Source organism: Cnephaeus nilssonii (genome assembly GCF_951640355.1).
Source record: "Cnephaeus nilssonii genome assembly, chromosome: 12".
Classification (NCBI taxonomy): domain Eukaryota; kingdom Metazoa; phylum Chordata; class Mammalia; order Chiroptera; family Vespertilionidae; genus Cnephaeus; species Cnephaeus nilssonii.
Window position 1 is genome coordinate 53,344,831 of NC_137083.1, and position 14,671 is coordinate 53,359,501.

The window sequence follows — 14,671 nt, forward strand, 5'->3', positions numbered from 1 at the left end:
GAAGAAAGAAAAGGCGTTCTTGCAAGTTAGAAATTAATAGAAACAAAACTTAGTAAAATGGCTGGAAGATCAAGTTGGGAAAGTCTCCCATAAAGTTAAAAAGAAACACCCAGAAGTAGGACAGAAAAATTAGAAGATCATTTTATACAGTCGTCGTCAAAATAATAGCTCCAGAAAAAGATAACGGAGAAAACCAGAAGATTTTCACAGGACTAATCAAATAAGTTTTAGAATTCGAGGACACATCTTCCCAAATTGATCGCCCTCCAAAATGCCAGTACAGTGAGTGAAAAAGACATCAGCCAAGGCACATCATGGTCAAATTTAGAGTATCCTACCTAATAAAAGGGTAATATGCAAATAAGCATCACTCCGCTACGCCCACGATTGGGCCAGCGGGAGGCTGGGGGGTGGGACTCAGGGTGGCCTATCCGGCCGTTGTTGAGAAGATCAAGATGGCGGCGCCCAGTCCGCTCAGCTCCGCTGCTGGAGAGTCCAGCCTGTCGGCAGGAGCAGCAAAGCTGGATCCACCTCCAGAGGGGTTTTTGATCTGCCCCCAGACATGCAGTCAGAGCCAGGACAGCAGGGCATGGAGGCTTCGGTGGCAGCGGGGAAGCCACAGGCCCTGCAAACAGAGCCGGGCTGGGACAGCAGGGCATGGAGGCTTCCCTGGCAGTGGGAAAGCCCCAGGCCCTACAAACAGAGCCGGGCCAGGACAGCAGGGAATGGCGGTTTCCGCGGCAGCGGGGAAGCCCCAGACCCTGCAAACAGAGCCGGGCCAGGACAGCAGGGCATGGCGGCTTCCCTGGCAGCGGGGAAGCCCCAGGCCCTGCAAACAGAGCCGGGCCGGGACAGCAGGGCATGGAGGCTTCCCTGGCAGCGGGGAAGCCCCAGACCCTGCAAACAGAGCTGGGCCAGGACAGCAGGGAATGGCGGTTTCCGCGGCAGCGGGGAAGCCCCAGACCCTGCAAACAGAGCTGGGCCGGGACAGCAGGGCATAGAGGCTTCCTCAGCAGTGGGGAAGCCCCAGGCCCTGCAAACAGAGCTGGGCCCGGACAGCAGGGAATGGCGGTTTCCGCGGCAGCGGGGAAGCCCCAGACCCTGCAAACAGAGCCGGGCCGGGACAGCAGGACATGGCGGCTTCCACAGCAGCGGGGAAGCCCCAGACCCTGCAAACAGAGCTGGGCCGGGACAGCAGGGCATAGAGGCTTCCTCAGCAGTGGGGAAGCCCCAGGCCCTGCAAACAGAGCCAGGCCAGGACAGCAGGGTATGGGGGCTTCCTCAGTGTGTCGGTGTCCTCAAAGCCTCCAGGCCTGGCAGACAGAGCACACTGCAGGGCATTGGGGCTTCCTTCCCATGGCGCATGGGGAGGCCGGCAGAAAGCGGAGAGCAGGGCATGGGGGCTTCATCTCCATGGCTGCAGCGAAACCTCCAGGCCCGCAGAGAGCAGAGAACCACGGGGAGTGGGCCTAAGCCATCAGTAGGACATCCTCTGAGAGCTCCTGGATTGTAGAGGGTGCAGGTTGGGCTGAGGGCCCCCCGTGCACGAATTTCATGCACCGGGCCTCTAGTCCTATATAATAAAGAGGTAATGTGCAAATTGACCATCACTCCAACACACAAGGCTGCCCCATGTGCTCAAAGATGGCCGCCCCCATGTGGACACAAGATGGCCACCACCAGATGGCCAGTAGGGGAGGGCAGTTAGGGGCAATTGGGCCAGCAGAGGAGCAGTTAGGTGTCGATCAGGTTGGCAGGGAAGTGGTTAGGGGGTGATCAAGCTTGCAGGCAGAAGCGGTTAGGGGCAATCAGGCAGGTAGGCAGGTGAGCGGTTGGGAGCCAGCAGTCCTGGATTTTGAGAGAGCAGTCAGACATCCCTTGAGGGGTCCCAGATTGGAGAGGGTGCAGGCTGGGCTGTGGGACATACCCTCCCACCCCATGCACGAATTTCGTGCACTGGGCCTCTAGTATGTAATAATGTACATCTGAAAAAGCATTAGGGAAAATAGTATGGGTCATATACAAAGAATTGGGAATCAGAATAACATAAAATTTCTCAACAATAACACTGCAAACTAGAAGACAGTGGAGCAAAGTCCTTAACATCCTGGGGTTGGGGGATGCCAGCATACATGTCTGTATTCAACCAAGCCATAAACCAAATATGATGGTAAAATAAAGATGTCAAAGAGGCAATTCTCAAACAATGTACCACCCATGTGCCCCTTTCTCAGGAAACTAAGAGAATGTGCTGTTCCAAGAAAGAAGGAGTAAATCAAAAAGGAAGGTTCCCTGGAATTCATTCTTCTAACAAATACTGAGTACCTATTGCAGCTTTGTACCAGGTAGGCTAGTCATAGAGCAGTGAACAAAGGTCCTGCCAATGGAGCTTAGTAGTAAGAGGCTAGCCATAGATTTTACATCAGGAATTGGCAAGGTGCTATTAAGAAAAATAAAGGAAGGAGGAAGGATAAGGAATGATGGCCAGAGGTGGTGGTGGTGGTGGCAGTGTTACACGGTGGAGTGGAAGCAGGTCAGGAAGGGTCTGTGTTGACATGTACAGGCCCAGAGAGCAGCCGGTCCAGGATGGATCAGGAGAATGAAATCCAAACTTAACTGGATGCCTCATACTTTATCTGACAATCGCATCCAGGAGGATGTCTCCAAAGCAAATATATAAATTTGATTAATTACCTAATGTGTTTGAATGTTTGCATTCTTCCAGTGGAGAATTTTGGGATTAATTAGTGATAAGTACATATAAAACAAGCTGATGGAAAGTGAGGCAGTTATGAACTCAGGGAAAAATCAAAGTATAAAAAGGAAAGTAATGTTATGTAGCACTGGGTTGTAAATAATTTTTACTGAGTCCAGTTTAAATATTGAATATTGAAGGCAGGGGAAGTATGTGTACATTTGGGAGAGGATGCCAGGATTAAGACTTACTTCATCTTGCATAGTAGGAATTCAGTGATATAGCTACAGGTAAAAAAACAAGAAATAACAGTATAAACATGTTATTTAGAAATTTGGAGGCAAATAGCTGAAAGAAAACAAACAATAAAAACAGCTGCAAGAGTTGCAAGAGCTGGCTATATATCCAAAAAAATTGAAAGCAGGGACTCAAGCTGATATATGTATATGCATGTTCATAACAGCATTATTCACAGCAATCAAAGATTCTGTCATGGGAGAATGGATAACCAAAATGTGGTTTATACATGCAATGATTAGCCTTATAATAGAAGGGAATTCTGACATATGCTACAACATGGATGAACCTTGAAGACATTATGTTAAGTGAAATAAGACAGTCACAAAGGGACAAATATTGTATGATTGCATTTATATGAGGTTCCTAAAGCAGTTAAATTAATAGAAACAGAAAGTAGAATGATGGTTGTTAGAGCTGGGAGTAAGGTGGAATGGGGCATTATTGTCTAATGGGTACAGAGTTTTAATTTTGGGAAAATTTAAAAGTTCTGGAAATAGATGCTGATGACAGTTGGACAACAATGTGAAATGTACTTAATGTCACTGAACTCTGTACATAAACATGGTTAGAATGGTAAATTATGTATCAGTTACAACATCTGTTATATGTATATGTCACTACAGTTTTTAAAAAGTTGTAAGTAGTTTCTTCCAGAAAATGGGAATTGGCATGGGGAAGAGTAGATTGCAACTTTTCATGATATGCTTATAGAATTTTAATTTTTCAAAACTACATAAATGTGTGACTTTGCTTTAGAAAGCAATTATTGGTTTATGCAGCTATGTATGTGAAAAAATGTACATGGAGCCCTAGCTGATTTGGTTTAGTGGATAGAGTGTCGGCCTGTGGACTGAAGGATCCTGGGTTCGATTCCAGTCAAGGGCATATGCCCAGGTTGTGGGCTCAATCCCCAGTAGAGGGCGTGCAGGAGGCAGCTGATCAATGATTCTCTCTCATCATTGATGTTTCTCTCTCTCCCTCTCCCTTCCTCTCTGAAATTAATAAAAATATATTTTAAAAAATATTTTTAAAAGACGTACAGTAGAAGCAGCCTAACTAACTCCTAGTAACTTTTAGGTCAGTAAATCATGCTATAGGTATACACTGAAGTACTACCCAGCCTTTAAAATGATATTGAAAATCAAGGAAATATGTTCAAAGTATATAATTACATGGGGAAGAAAAGGAAATAAAGGTCTCAGCAAAGCTGTTTATCTTATTATTTGGTCTTTTTGTTTATATAATTAAATTGAATGGGTTTTCTTTTCTAAAATATTTCTATGGCTGATTACTTAGGTATGTATGTAGCCTTATTATAAAAATACTCTGAATTGAATTTTTAAAGGAGGAAAACAGCAAGCCAGTTAAATCTCAGGGAATTCCTACTGTGTGTCCAGCCTCACGATCCTCAAATGAAGCAACTTCCCCATACCATTCCCGACGAAGGATGAGGAAACTTCGAGATCATAATGTCCGAACTCCTTCTAACCTAGACATCCTAGAGCTCCACACAAGGGAGGTCCTCAGAAGATTAGAGATGTGTCCTTGGGAAGAGGCAAGTATTATGTTTCATGATGACAAAGAGAGACTTCCTTGTTCCTTAAAGTTCTTTAAACGGATACTAAAAAGGAGAATAGTCTGACCAGTCTTGTTATCTAATCTTCCCTTAGCATTGTGTAGGAGTCAGCAGTGCTTATGCCCATGGCAGGGTGCGGTGCAGAAGTAGGATGACTAGATCTCATTCATTCACTGACATGTTTATTGAGTGTTTACCAAGGCCATGCTCTTACAGGCTCTAGAGAAGATGCCAGAGTGAGCACAACTTAAGTCCTTGCTTTTGTGTAGCTACCATCCTAGCTCAGGTTGGAAGGATGGGAGACAGAGAGATATGTTAAAATAATATAATTTCAGATAATCATTATGAAGGAAGCCAAAATAATAGAGCAATAAGAGTAAAGGGGCTTGGGATGGCTGGCTACTTGAGCTAGAGTGGTCAGAGAGCTCTCAGGTGATGACATCTGAACTGACACTTAAATAATGGGAAGAAGTTAGATGGATACACAGATCTGAGAAGTGTTGCTGGCAGAGGGAAAAGCAAGTGCAAAAAGCATATCCCTCACCCAATAGCATCAGCAGGAGTGACTGTTAGAATAAACCCATTCAAGTTTGAGAAATGCTGGCCTAATGGACAAGGGGGCAGGCAGTAATCCAATCAATGTAGGGCCTTGTGAAACTTGGTAATGAATTTGCAATGAGATCTGTATCGTCCATAATTTTACATCTTAAATAGAGGATAGGCAACCATTTAAAATGAACAAAATAGAGATATCTCTGAATTAAAATATTTTAAAACTTATATAGAAATTTTAACTTTCTTCAATATTTTAAGTGGTATAGAATTTTTTATACTGTTTTAAGATTTTGTTGTTCTAAACCTCCTTAATAGCCTTCTGGGAGAAGATTTAGCACATTATGAAAGGTTCTATTTATTATTAAAGAAACATTTTCCACAGAAAGGAAATACTCTTTATGTATTAAAAACCAGTTATTGTGTGCCTTTATGTCACATGGTGGCCTTTGTTCCTAGTGATAGCAATGTGGTGACCTGTAAGCTACTGCCAGTGCCTGATGGGAAGACTAGGGAGTAGGTCAAAGGTAGGGTAATCGGGAAGGACCAGCAGCTAGTACTTAAGCCAGGGAAGGAAGGAGAAGCACAGTACACTAAGGCAGTGCTCTCCAGCTCTCCAGCTTTCTGCAAGAGTGAAATGTCTTTGAATTCGCTTTATGCAAGTTTTACATCCTACTTTATTGTGTGTTATTGTTAATGGCCCTACAGAAAGACAAACCACATTACTGCTTTGGCTTTAGGAACCATTTGGTTTTAGTGGCACACTGCTGCCTGTCCCCTGGCCTGGGTGGCTGCCTAGTCCAGTTTGGGATGCAGAGCTAAGGGAGGAGGTGGTGGCTTGACTTTATTCATTTAGTCAAGTGGGTGTAGTTGAGTGTGGAGATTAAGTAAGTTCTGTTTTTATATTTTAGGACATCTTGAGCTCTAAACTGAATGGTAAATTCAATAAACATCTCCAGCCATCTTCTACCGTACCCGAATGGAGAGCAAAAGATAATGATCTACGATTACTGCTGACAAATGGAAGGATAATTAAGTATGTAAACCAGATCAAAGTATCCAACCAATTAGCTTTCAGGGGATTCCCTCTGTTTACTGAATCCTAGTCCCTTTGTTGTACAGCTAACTGAACTGTGGGGCAAGTGGCTCAATCCTCCACACTCTCTGTAAATTAAAGGGGGGAGCATACTCTTTGGCTGCAAAAGTTGTACTATTTTTTGACTTATTTTTCCTTCTATATACAGAGACGAAAGACACCCCTTCGCAGATCAGAGTCTTTATACAGTAGACAGTGAAAATGAAGAGGATAAGAGAAGGACAAAAAAGGCAAAAATGAAGATAGAAGAGAGTTCAGGAATAGAGGCAGTGGAGAATGAAGAATCTCAGAAACCCCTTAACAGTATGTTTGTTTTAATGGTCATTGTAAAGGTCTCTTTATTACTAATGTGATAACATGTGAAGTAACTTGCAAGTTCTTACATTTGTACTAGGTTTGAAAATGTTTGCATTTCTGATATTCTTTTGAGAAATCTGAAGTATTTCTGAATAATGTATCCATTAGGGAAATACTGAATGTGAATGTCCAGAGAGGTGCAGAGCCCAGGGAAGGCATTATTAATGATGAGGACATGTGCAAGTTAGTGACATGCTTGTCTGGTGACAGTTTTTACAAGTGTCACACAAAAGTTCATGATGTACTTCAAATAATAAAACAGTCCCAAGTTGAATGGGATTTCACAAATAATTTTAGCTAACATGTATATGGTTTTCAGAAGTAGGAGATATATATAATTGGCTGACCTAAAGCTATTAGTAATCCAGGTATTGTTTTTCTTGGCTGCCTGTTGACAAGAGGGCCTCTACTTGGTTATTACTTGCTTATCATTAGTGTGACAAATAGTAATACCTCTTCCTCCTCAATATTAAGGAGCAGTTAAATATTTTGGTATTTGACAAGTAAGTGTTCCAGATCATTTACATTATTTCATCCCAAGTTACCTTAAGTCCTGCTAATTTCAGGTAAATGTGATATTGTTGTAATTGGTAATTGCATTTGTTCACATGATGGGGAAGGTGGTTAATCAGTAGAATTCATCAAGCGGTAGTTATGAAGTAGTGCCCCACAGAAGAGAAAGGCAGTGCTAAGGCCCGTCTATAAGCTTGTTGAATTCACTACCTACTTGAATGCTTTTATTATCTGTTGAGAGAAATAATGCAAAAGGGAAATTGAAAAGCTTCTTGTAGCTCATGTTAGTGTTGGAGGCTTTTTTCTGGAAATAAGTGTTTTTAAAATTTTCAAATAAGGAACATATAATTAAGTTTAATAATTTCTAGAAATGTTTGTAGAGTACACTTCAATTTGCATCTTGGTCAGTTGGGGAGAAAGTCCCTGGAGGAAGAATGAATGAAAAGGTGAAAGGAGGATAGAGCAGGAGTAATGTAGACACGAAGCTGGACGGACTTTCAATATCACCCTGTTCATGACCTTCTCTTTGTCTCTGTCCACTTCTCAGGGTTTTTTACAAGTGTGAAGTCAGAACTCAGGAATCGATCATCAGAATATTCTGATATTTCTGATTCAGAAGACTCTGGACCTGATTGCACTGCGCTGGTATGCCCGAAGTCTCATGCTGGGTGCTATTGGGTGGAAAAAACACCTACTTTCCTTCCCCGTCTCTCCGACGTTTGTAGCACAGGGTCTTTCCCTGTGATAATCAATCTCTCTCTCTCTCTCTCTCTCTCTCTCTCTCTCTCTCTCTCTCTCTCTCACACACACACACACACACACACGTGACTGTTTACATTTGCTAAGTGTAGCTTTATCTGATTTTGGAAATGGTGGAGGGAAATACTGTTCTTATGTTTCTCATATATCTCCTAGGTTTTATATTTCATTTTACCTTAAAGAAAACATGTACTGTGTGTTTTTTACTATGGAATTATGTTACCATAGTTATGGAGATTTTTACTTTTTCATATGAAATACAGAAATAATTTCATGATAATTAAGATTCTAACTTTCCCTAGACAGATAAAGTATTTTTTGTTAGTTTGTACAGTCTTGGTCAGATTTCTTATATAGCTTTTCTTTCATTTAATTATTTATTATCTCAGAAAAATAATTTTACCACTGAAGAGTCTGAAAGTTCAGGTGATGAAAAGAAACAAAAAATAACATCAAACTTTAAGGAGGAATCTAATGTGATGAGGAACTTTCTTCAAAAGAGCCAGAAAACATCTAGAAGTGAAATTCCAGTTAAAAGGTAGGTTTGCTGATGGTAGTATTTTCATGACATTTCTATATAATAAAAGCCTAATATGCTAATTGTCTGGTCATCTGGTCATCCATTCAACCAATTAAAGCATAATATGCTAAGACCGCTCAACCCCTTGCTATGATGTGCACTGACCACCAGGGGGCAGACGTTCTGACCAGTAGGTTAGCTTGCTGCTGGGCCAATCAGGACTGAGATGGGCCGGACACGCCCTCCCATCGTCCCTCCCCAGTTGGCCAACCTCCCGCTTCTCTCCCCAGCCAGATTGTGTACTGGTGGGGTCCCTTGGCCTGGCCTGTGCCCTCTTGCAACCCAGGACCCCTCAGGATATCAGAGAGCTGGTTTCAGCCCAATCCCGCAGGCCAAGCCAAGGGACACCCCACTGGTGCACGAATTCGTGCACCGGGCCTCTAGTGTGATATAAAGGACATGAAAACATTTCTTTTAGTTTTAAAATTTACCAAAATGCCATTAGACTAAATAGGCTCTTGTATTTTTGGTTATCTGCTTTTTAGGGAATGTCCTACCTCGACGAGCACAGAGGAAGAAGCGATTCAGGGCATGCTCTCTATGGCAGGGTTGCACTATTCCACATGTTTACAAAGGCAGGTACAAAGCACAGGCTGCAGCAGTGAAAGAAACTCTCTCCAGGATCCCAGCAGCTGTCACAGCAGTAACCACGAGGTTAGGCAGCTGTACCGCTACGATAAACCAGTGGAATGTGGTAAGAAACATAAAAGTAACTCATGACCCCCAGTTTAATAGCTCTATAATTCCAGTTGAAGTTAGAGATTATGAATAACTGTTTATTGCACATTTTTAGTTGGAAATGGTATTAAGCATATTGGCCAAAATATACGTAATGTTGACAAGTTATATATGATGCAAGTATAGGAATTTAAAATGTAAATTAACTGGGATTGAGAGTCATGTTCACCAGCATAATTTTATCATTGCTGTTGAGCAACAGTGTTATTTCCCTTTTATAAGTTGGTTACAGTGGAAGGAATATTTGGTGCTTTATTTTATTATTATTATTATTATTTGTTAATCCTCACCCAAGGATATTTTCTCCATTGATTTTTAGAGAGAATGGAGGGGAGGTGGGGGGCAGGGAGAAGAGAGAGAGAGAGAGAGAGAGAGAGAGAGAGAGAGAGAGAGAGAGAGAGAGAGAGAGAGAAAACATCAATGTAAGAGAGACGCATTGATTGGTTGCCTCCCGAATGTGTCCTGACTGGGGCTGAGGATTGAACCTGCAACCCAGATATATGCCCTTGACCAGAAAGTGAACCCACAGCCCTTCAGTGTGTGGGCTGATGCTCAAACCACCAGCCAGGGCCTTTAAATGGTCTGCTAAGCTTGAACAATCACCCTTATTTTCTTTTGTGGGAGGGAAAACAAGTGTTGAACTTTCTGATTGGGGAAATTCTCTCTTCCGCTTTAAAGGAAGTATTAGGAAAGAGGAAACTCAGTAGTAACATCAGTGATGCCACAGAGTGTTTTCTTCTCTGTGCCTTTAAGGAAAATTTTGTTTCCCTAAAAGTGTGAGGAGGACTGGGGAGAAGCTGATGTTATGTTGAAACCAAATGCCTATTACAGCATTTGTGTTCGTTCTCATGGAATTAAATGTCAACTATGTACCAGGAATTTGACATTATTTCACTTAATTCTTGAAACAACATTTTGTTTTAGGTAATATAACTTTACAGTTAAAGGAAATAGACTTAGTAAAGTTAATTTAATTTCCCCATACGTATTCATTGGTGTTGGAATTTGAACCCAGGACTGTCTGATCCCTTTGCTTATTATCTAAGAGAAAACTGAGGTTTAGAGAGACTGAATAATTTACCTAAAAATGCATTGGTAATTGGAGAGCTAAAATTCAAATCTAGGTTTGTCTGTCCTTTCACTATACCATTCTGTCTCTCTATAATCTGTTTGGTCCCTTGAAAAGAAAGCTTCTATGCAAATACTGCAAAATTCAGACAAACATATGCCTTTATTCTATATGGAAAAATATATCATTTTTAGAGAGTGTGTATTGAGCTTGGTTTTACATCTACAGCAGATGGCCATAAAATTTTACTCTAGTCTTCCAGCATCTGGCATAAAACTGTCATATAAAGAGAGCCGTTGAGAGGATTGAAAGAATTTTTAGCATGTAAGACAGTGAGCTAATGACTGTTTTGTTTTTGAGAGGGAAAGAAATGCGGTAAACATATATGAATAAATATTTAAAGAATTAACATACTCAGTTTTTAATAAAATGCTAACAAATTTGCTTTCAGTTTTAAGCATTTAGCTAATTTTGTTCTTTGAGATCAAGTTTGTGTGAAGATAATTGATTAAAACTTCTCTCTAGGATACCATGTCAAGACTGAAGATCAGGACTTGAGGCGTTCCTCCTGGATTAAACAATTTGATACAACTTCCAGATTTAATCTTCAGGTATGTTAAAGCTCTGAAACATTAAAAGGAGATTTAGAATAGTCATTAGCTCTGTTTTTGCTTTCCTTCTTTTTTTTTTTTTAATTACAATTAGTTATCAACCATTAGATCTGGGAAGGTAAAAAATAACAATTAAATCCACATTTGAACAACTATCCATTTTTAGAGATTCTGATATAGTGACTAATGCAAAGCTCATGGATATACCATGATCTGGAAAAGAATAGTTTATTCAAAGAAGTAGTTAAAAAATACTAGCTGCCAGTACCTTTCGGTATGTCTAGTTAGAATGAAACATGAAAGAAAAGTACCAGAGGATCTCTAATCTCTGACATTGTTTCTTGTACATTTTTAATTTGTTTTTAAAACTGTATTTATTATGTTAATCCTTGTGGAGGATATTTTTCCATTGATTTTTTAGGGAGAGTAGAAGAGTGAGGGAAAGACAGAGGGAAACATTGATGTGAGAGAAACACATAGATTGGTTCCTCCTGCACAATCCCCAACCAGGGCCCGGGCCGGGGAGGAGCTTGCGACCAAGGTACATGTCCTTGACCGGAATCAAACCCGGGACCCTTTGGTCCATAGGCCGACGCTCTATCCCAAGCATGGCAAACTCGTGGCCGGCGGGCTGTAAGTTTGACATGCTTGCTATCCACTGAGCCAAATCGGCCAGGGCTTGAACATTTTTAGATGCTTAATTTCTTTGAGAATTTGATGAGAGTTATAGATTCTCTTTCCAAAAAATGATCATCATAAATGCTGACTTTTGCTTACATATTCTTATGATTTATACCCCAGACCACTCTTTGACTTCAAATTAAGAACCCCTGCTCTAAGAGAGGACACTTTATATCTTTGGATCCCAGCATATTAATACTCATACCAAACAAAATGAACCACCATATAGCTTTTTAAAATTTCTTTTTTGTAAAGAAAAAATATTTTTATTGATTTTAGAGAGAGAGGAAGGGAAAGGGGGAGAAAAAGAAACATGGATGAGAGAGGGAAACACTGATTGGCTGCTTCCTTGCATGCCTCCTACTGGGGATTGAGTCCGCAGAATCCAACCAGTGACCTTTAGATTCACGGGATGACAATCAACTGAGCCACACCATCCAGGGTCCAAAATAGCTTTTTAAAAAAGACAAAACTTTTACCAATAGTGCTAAGCAAGGAAAGCAATATGACTTTTTGCTGCAAATCTTAGAAAACAACAGCCAAAGAAAGAATAAAAATTTTCATGTGGCAGATTGGGGTCCCTAAACCTCCTGGACTCCAAGCATACTTGTGAGTAATAGAATTATGGATATTTTTTATTTTCTTCGTTTGGCTTATCTATATTTTCTAAATACTCACCAATCGCTTTTGCAATAAGAAAACAAAACAAAACTCCAGGTTCTTTTTTAAGGCAGTTTTGTCTGTACAAGTTCTTTTAATAGAACAGTATCCTCCAGACTCAAAGGTCAGGTAAGAAATCCCTTCACTATTATAATTCACTTACTCAATGTATGATTTTACAGTGCCTCACTATAGCTGGTCATGAAGTTTATAACTTCACTATAGGATTCAGGGTTAAAAGTAAGCTATTATTTAAATCTAACTTGTTTTTATAGTTGTCTGTGAAAATAAAGAAGAGGATAGATGATTAGCATGATCATTTTGGAGACAATCAGATTTCTTTTGTTTATAACTGAGAAAGATATTTTAGAGGCATGTCAAATCATAGCAGTTGTCTCTTCATGCTCAAGCATATTTGTAAAATAATTTAAAGCAAGTCTGTATTTAATGCTGTTTTTAAAATTTATTTAATCACGAGAGGCCCGGTGCATGAAAATTCATACACTGGAGGGGGGTCCCTCAGCCTGGCCTGCCCCCTCTCACAGTGCAGGAGCCCTTAGGGGCGGGAGGCGACCTGGCGATCAGGGGAAGGCAATGCCCCCATCACACCTCTGCTGCTGCCACTGCCAGCAGCGCAAGCCTTGGCCAGCCCTGGTTACCTGAGCCTCAGGTGTCCCTGGGGGGCTGAGGGAACTGGGGGACTCTGGAGGCAGGCTCGTGGAGCAGCCGGACCCGCCTGGGGGCAGGCCCAACCATGCCGCACGCCTGCTGCCCCAGCAGGGCTGAGGGGACTGGGTGCCACCATCTTGTGGCTGTGGGCGCTGCCATTTTTGAGGTTGTGGCAGTCAGTTAGCATATTCCCTCCTTATTGGCTGTGGGCGCTGCCATCTTTGTGAGGGCATGATGGTCAATTAGCATATTCCCTCTTTATTAGATAGGATTACAGAATTGGAGACATAAGAAAGTAAGGTTAAAAAAGAGAATCAGAGATATATTTTATATCTCACACACACATAATTAAAGCTAATTTTGTGAAACATCTGCAAGTATGCTCTATGTTTTCAAGTTTGTCTTTTCCTTTCTCTTTTAATTTTGGTCATGGCTCTCTCCATTGATTTCAAGACCTATCAATCAGTAGCAGTGTTTGTTTTTTCCTTACAGTTCACGCAGTAATCTTAAGAGACTGAAGGAAAAATTGTTACAGAAAAAACAGAACTGAGACTCAGGATCTAGGTTTGTTTGTTTTTAGTAAACAAGTTAAATACAGTAGAGATGAACCTTACGGAAGTTAACTTCTAAAAAAGATAATATATAACACAGTGAAAGATATATGAGAACTATGCCATGCTGAGGAAGCAGTAGGACCACTTCTCCCATCTTGGCTTCCTCTCATAGCACGTGCTCACTGAATTCAGGATGGCTTGTTGAAATTACATTCATTCTCCCTCCTTCCCCTTTTCTCCTCCCCTCCTTCCTCCCTCTCAGTCTCTGCCTCTCTTTGTCTCTTTCTGTCTCCCTCTCCCTCTTCCTCTTCTCTTCCCCACTCTTCCCACCCCCCATCCATATATAATGCTTGCTTCTTGAGTTAAGTTATGATGCAACTTCAAGACTTGAATCCTTCAGAGCTTTTAGCTTTTGGAATGAGTGGACTATCATGAAGGATAGTCTTCTGTGACTACTACATGTTAAGAAAACCAAAGTTCAGTAGTCTATTTTCTCTCTCTCTTGGCTTGGTAATGTATAAAGAGGTTAAAAACTTCATTTCTTTTAAAAGAACCTTGATAATTCAGCCTTATTTTCATTCTTTAGGATCCAAGTAGAGGCCATAAATACATCAAAAAGGAAGGTTCATCAGAAATCAGTCAAAAGCTACAAAGTAGGAATTCTGTGGACAGCAGTGGCTCAAGCCCTCAGAATGGAAAGTACATGCAGAATTCAAGCTTGGTTTCAGGGGCATGCCAGATAAGTAATGGCAGTGTAAGCCCAGAAAGGCCAGTTGGTGAAACTTCCTTTTCAGTGCCCCTTCACCCCACCAAGAGACCTGCATCAAACCCACCACCTATCAGCAACCAGGCAACAAAAGGTAACTGTTGCACATTTGTAGGTTATGTATATTTCTGACTGTAAGATGGTGAGAGTGACAGTTTTGATAGAGGTAGTATCTGTAGTCAAGTTGCTCACAGCCTGATGCATATGGACACCACAGCGATAGCAGTTTGTACAGGTTACTGCGGGAACAGCAGGATACTGAGTCACCTCTAAGGACCAGGAGTGGCTTTTGGGAGGAGGAGGTCGATCCTGGAAAAGATGGTAATGGGTTAGTTAGCCCTGCCAAGTTGGGGAAGTGACATGATAGCATTGAAGGTAAGGAGGTACTGTGACCTATTGTACAAAGGTGAGAAATAGCACTTCAATCCATTTTGTTGCTGAACAAAGTTTGCTGCAGAATACGGTAAGAGCTCATGCTGAAGAGATGGGTAGGGA

At 41.4% G+C, this 14,671-nt stretch overlaps 1 protein-coding gene across 1 annotated transcript in view; it reads left to right on the forward strand.

The window, feature by feature from the left end:
* The window catches only part of KDM7A (lysine demethylase 7A), a 103,489-nt gene that overhangs the window by 84,429 nt on the left and 4,389 nt on the right, over positions 1–14,671 (forward strand). Inside the window, exons 12-19 of the mRNA XM_079785782.1 lie at positions 4,341–4,550; positions 6,035–6,159; positions 6,368–6,522; positions 7,637–7,734; positions 8,238–8,386; positions 8,914–9,122; positions 10,761–10,846; positions 13,997–14,270. Coding sequence (XP_079641908.1) covers positions 4,341–4,550; positions 6,035–6,159; positions 6,368–6,522; positions 7,637–7,734; positions 8,238–8,386; positions 8,914–9,122; positions 10,761–10,846; positions 13,997–14,270 — 1,306 coding nt within the window. The remainder of the gene's footprint in view (positions 1–4,340; positions 4,551–6,034; positions 6,160–6,367; positions 6,523–7,636; positions 7,735–8,237; positions 8,387–8,913; positions 9,123–10,760; positions 10,847–13,996; positions 14,271–14,671) is intronic.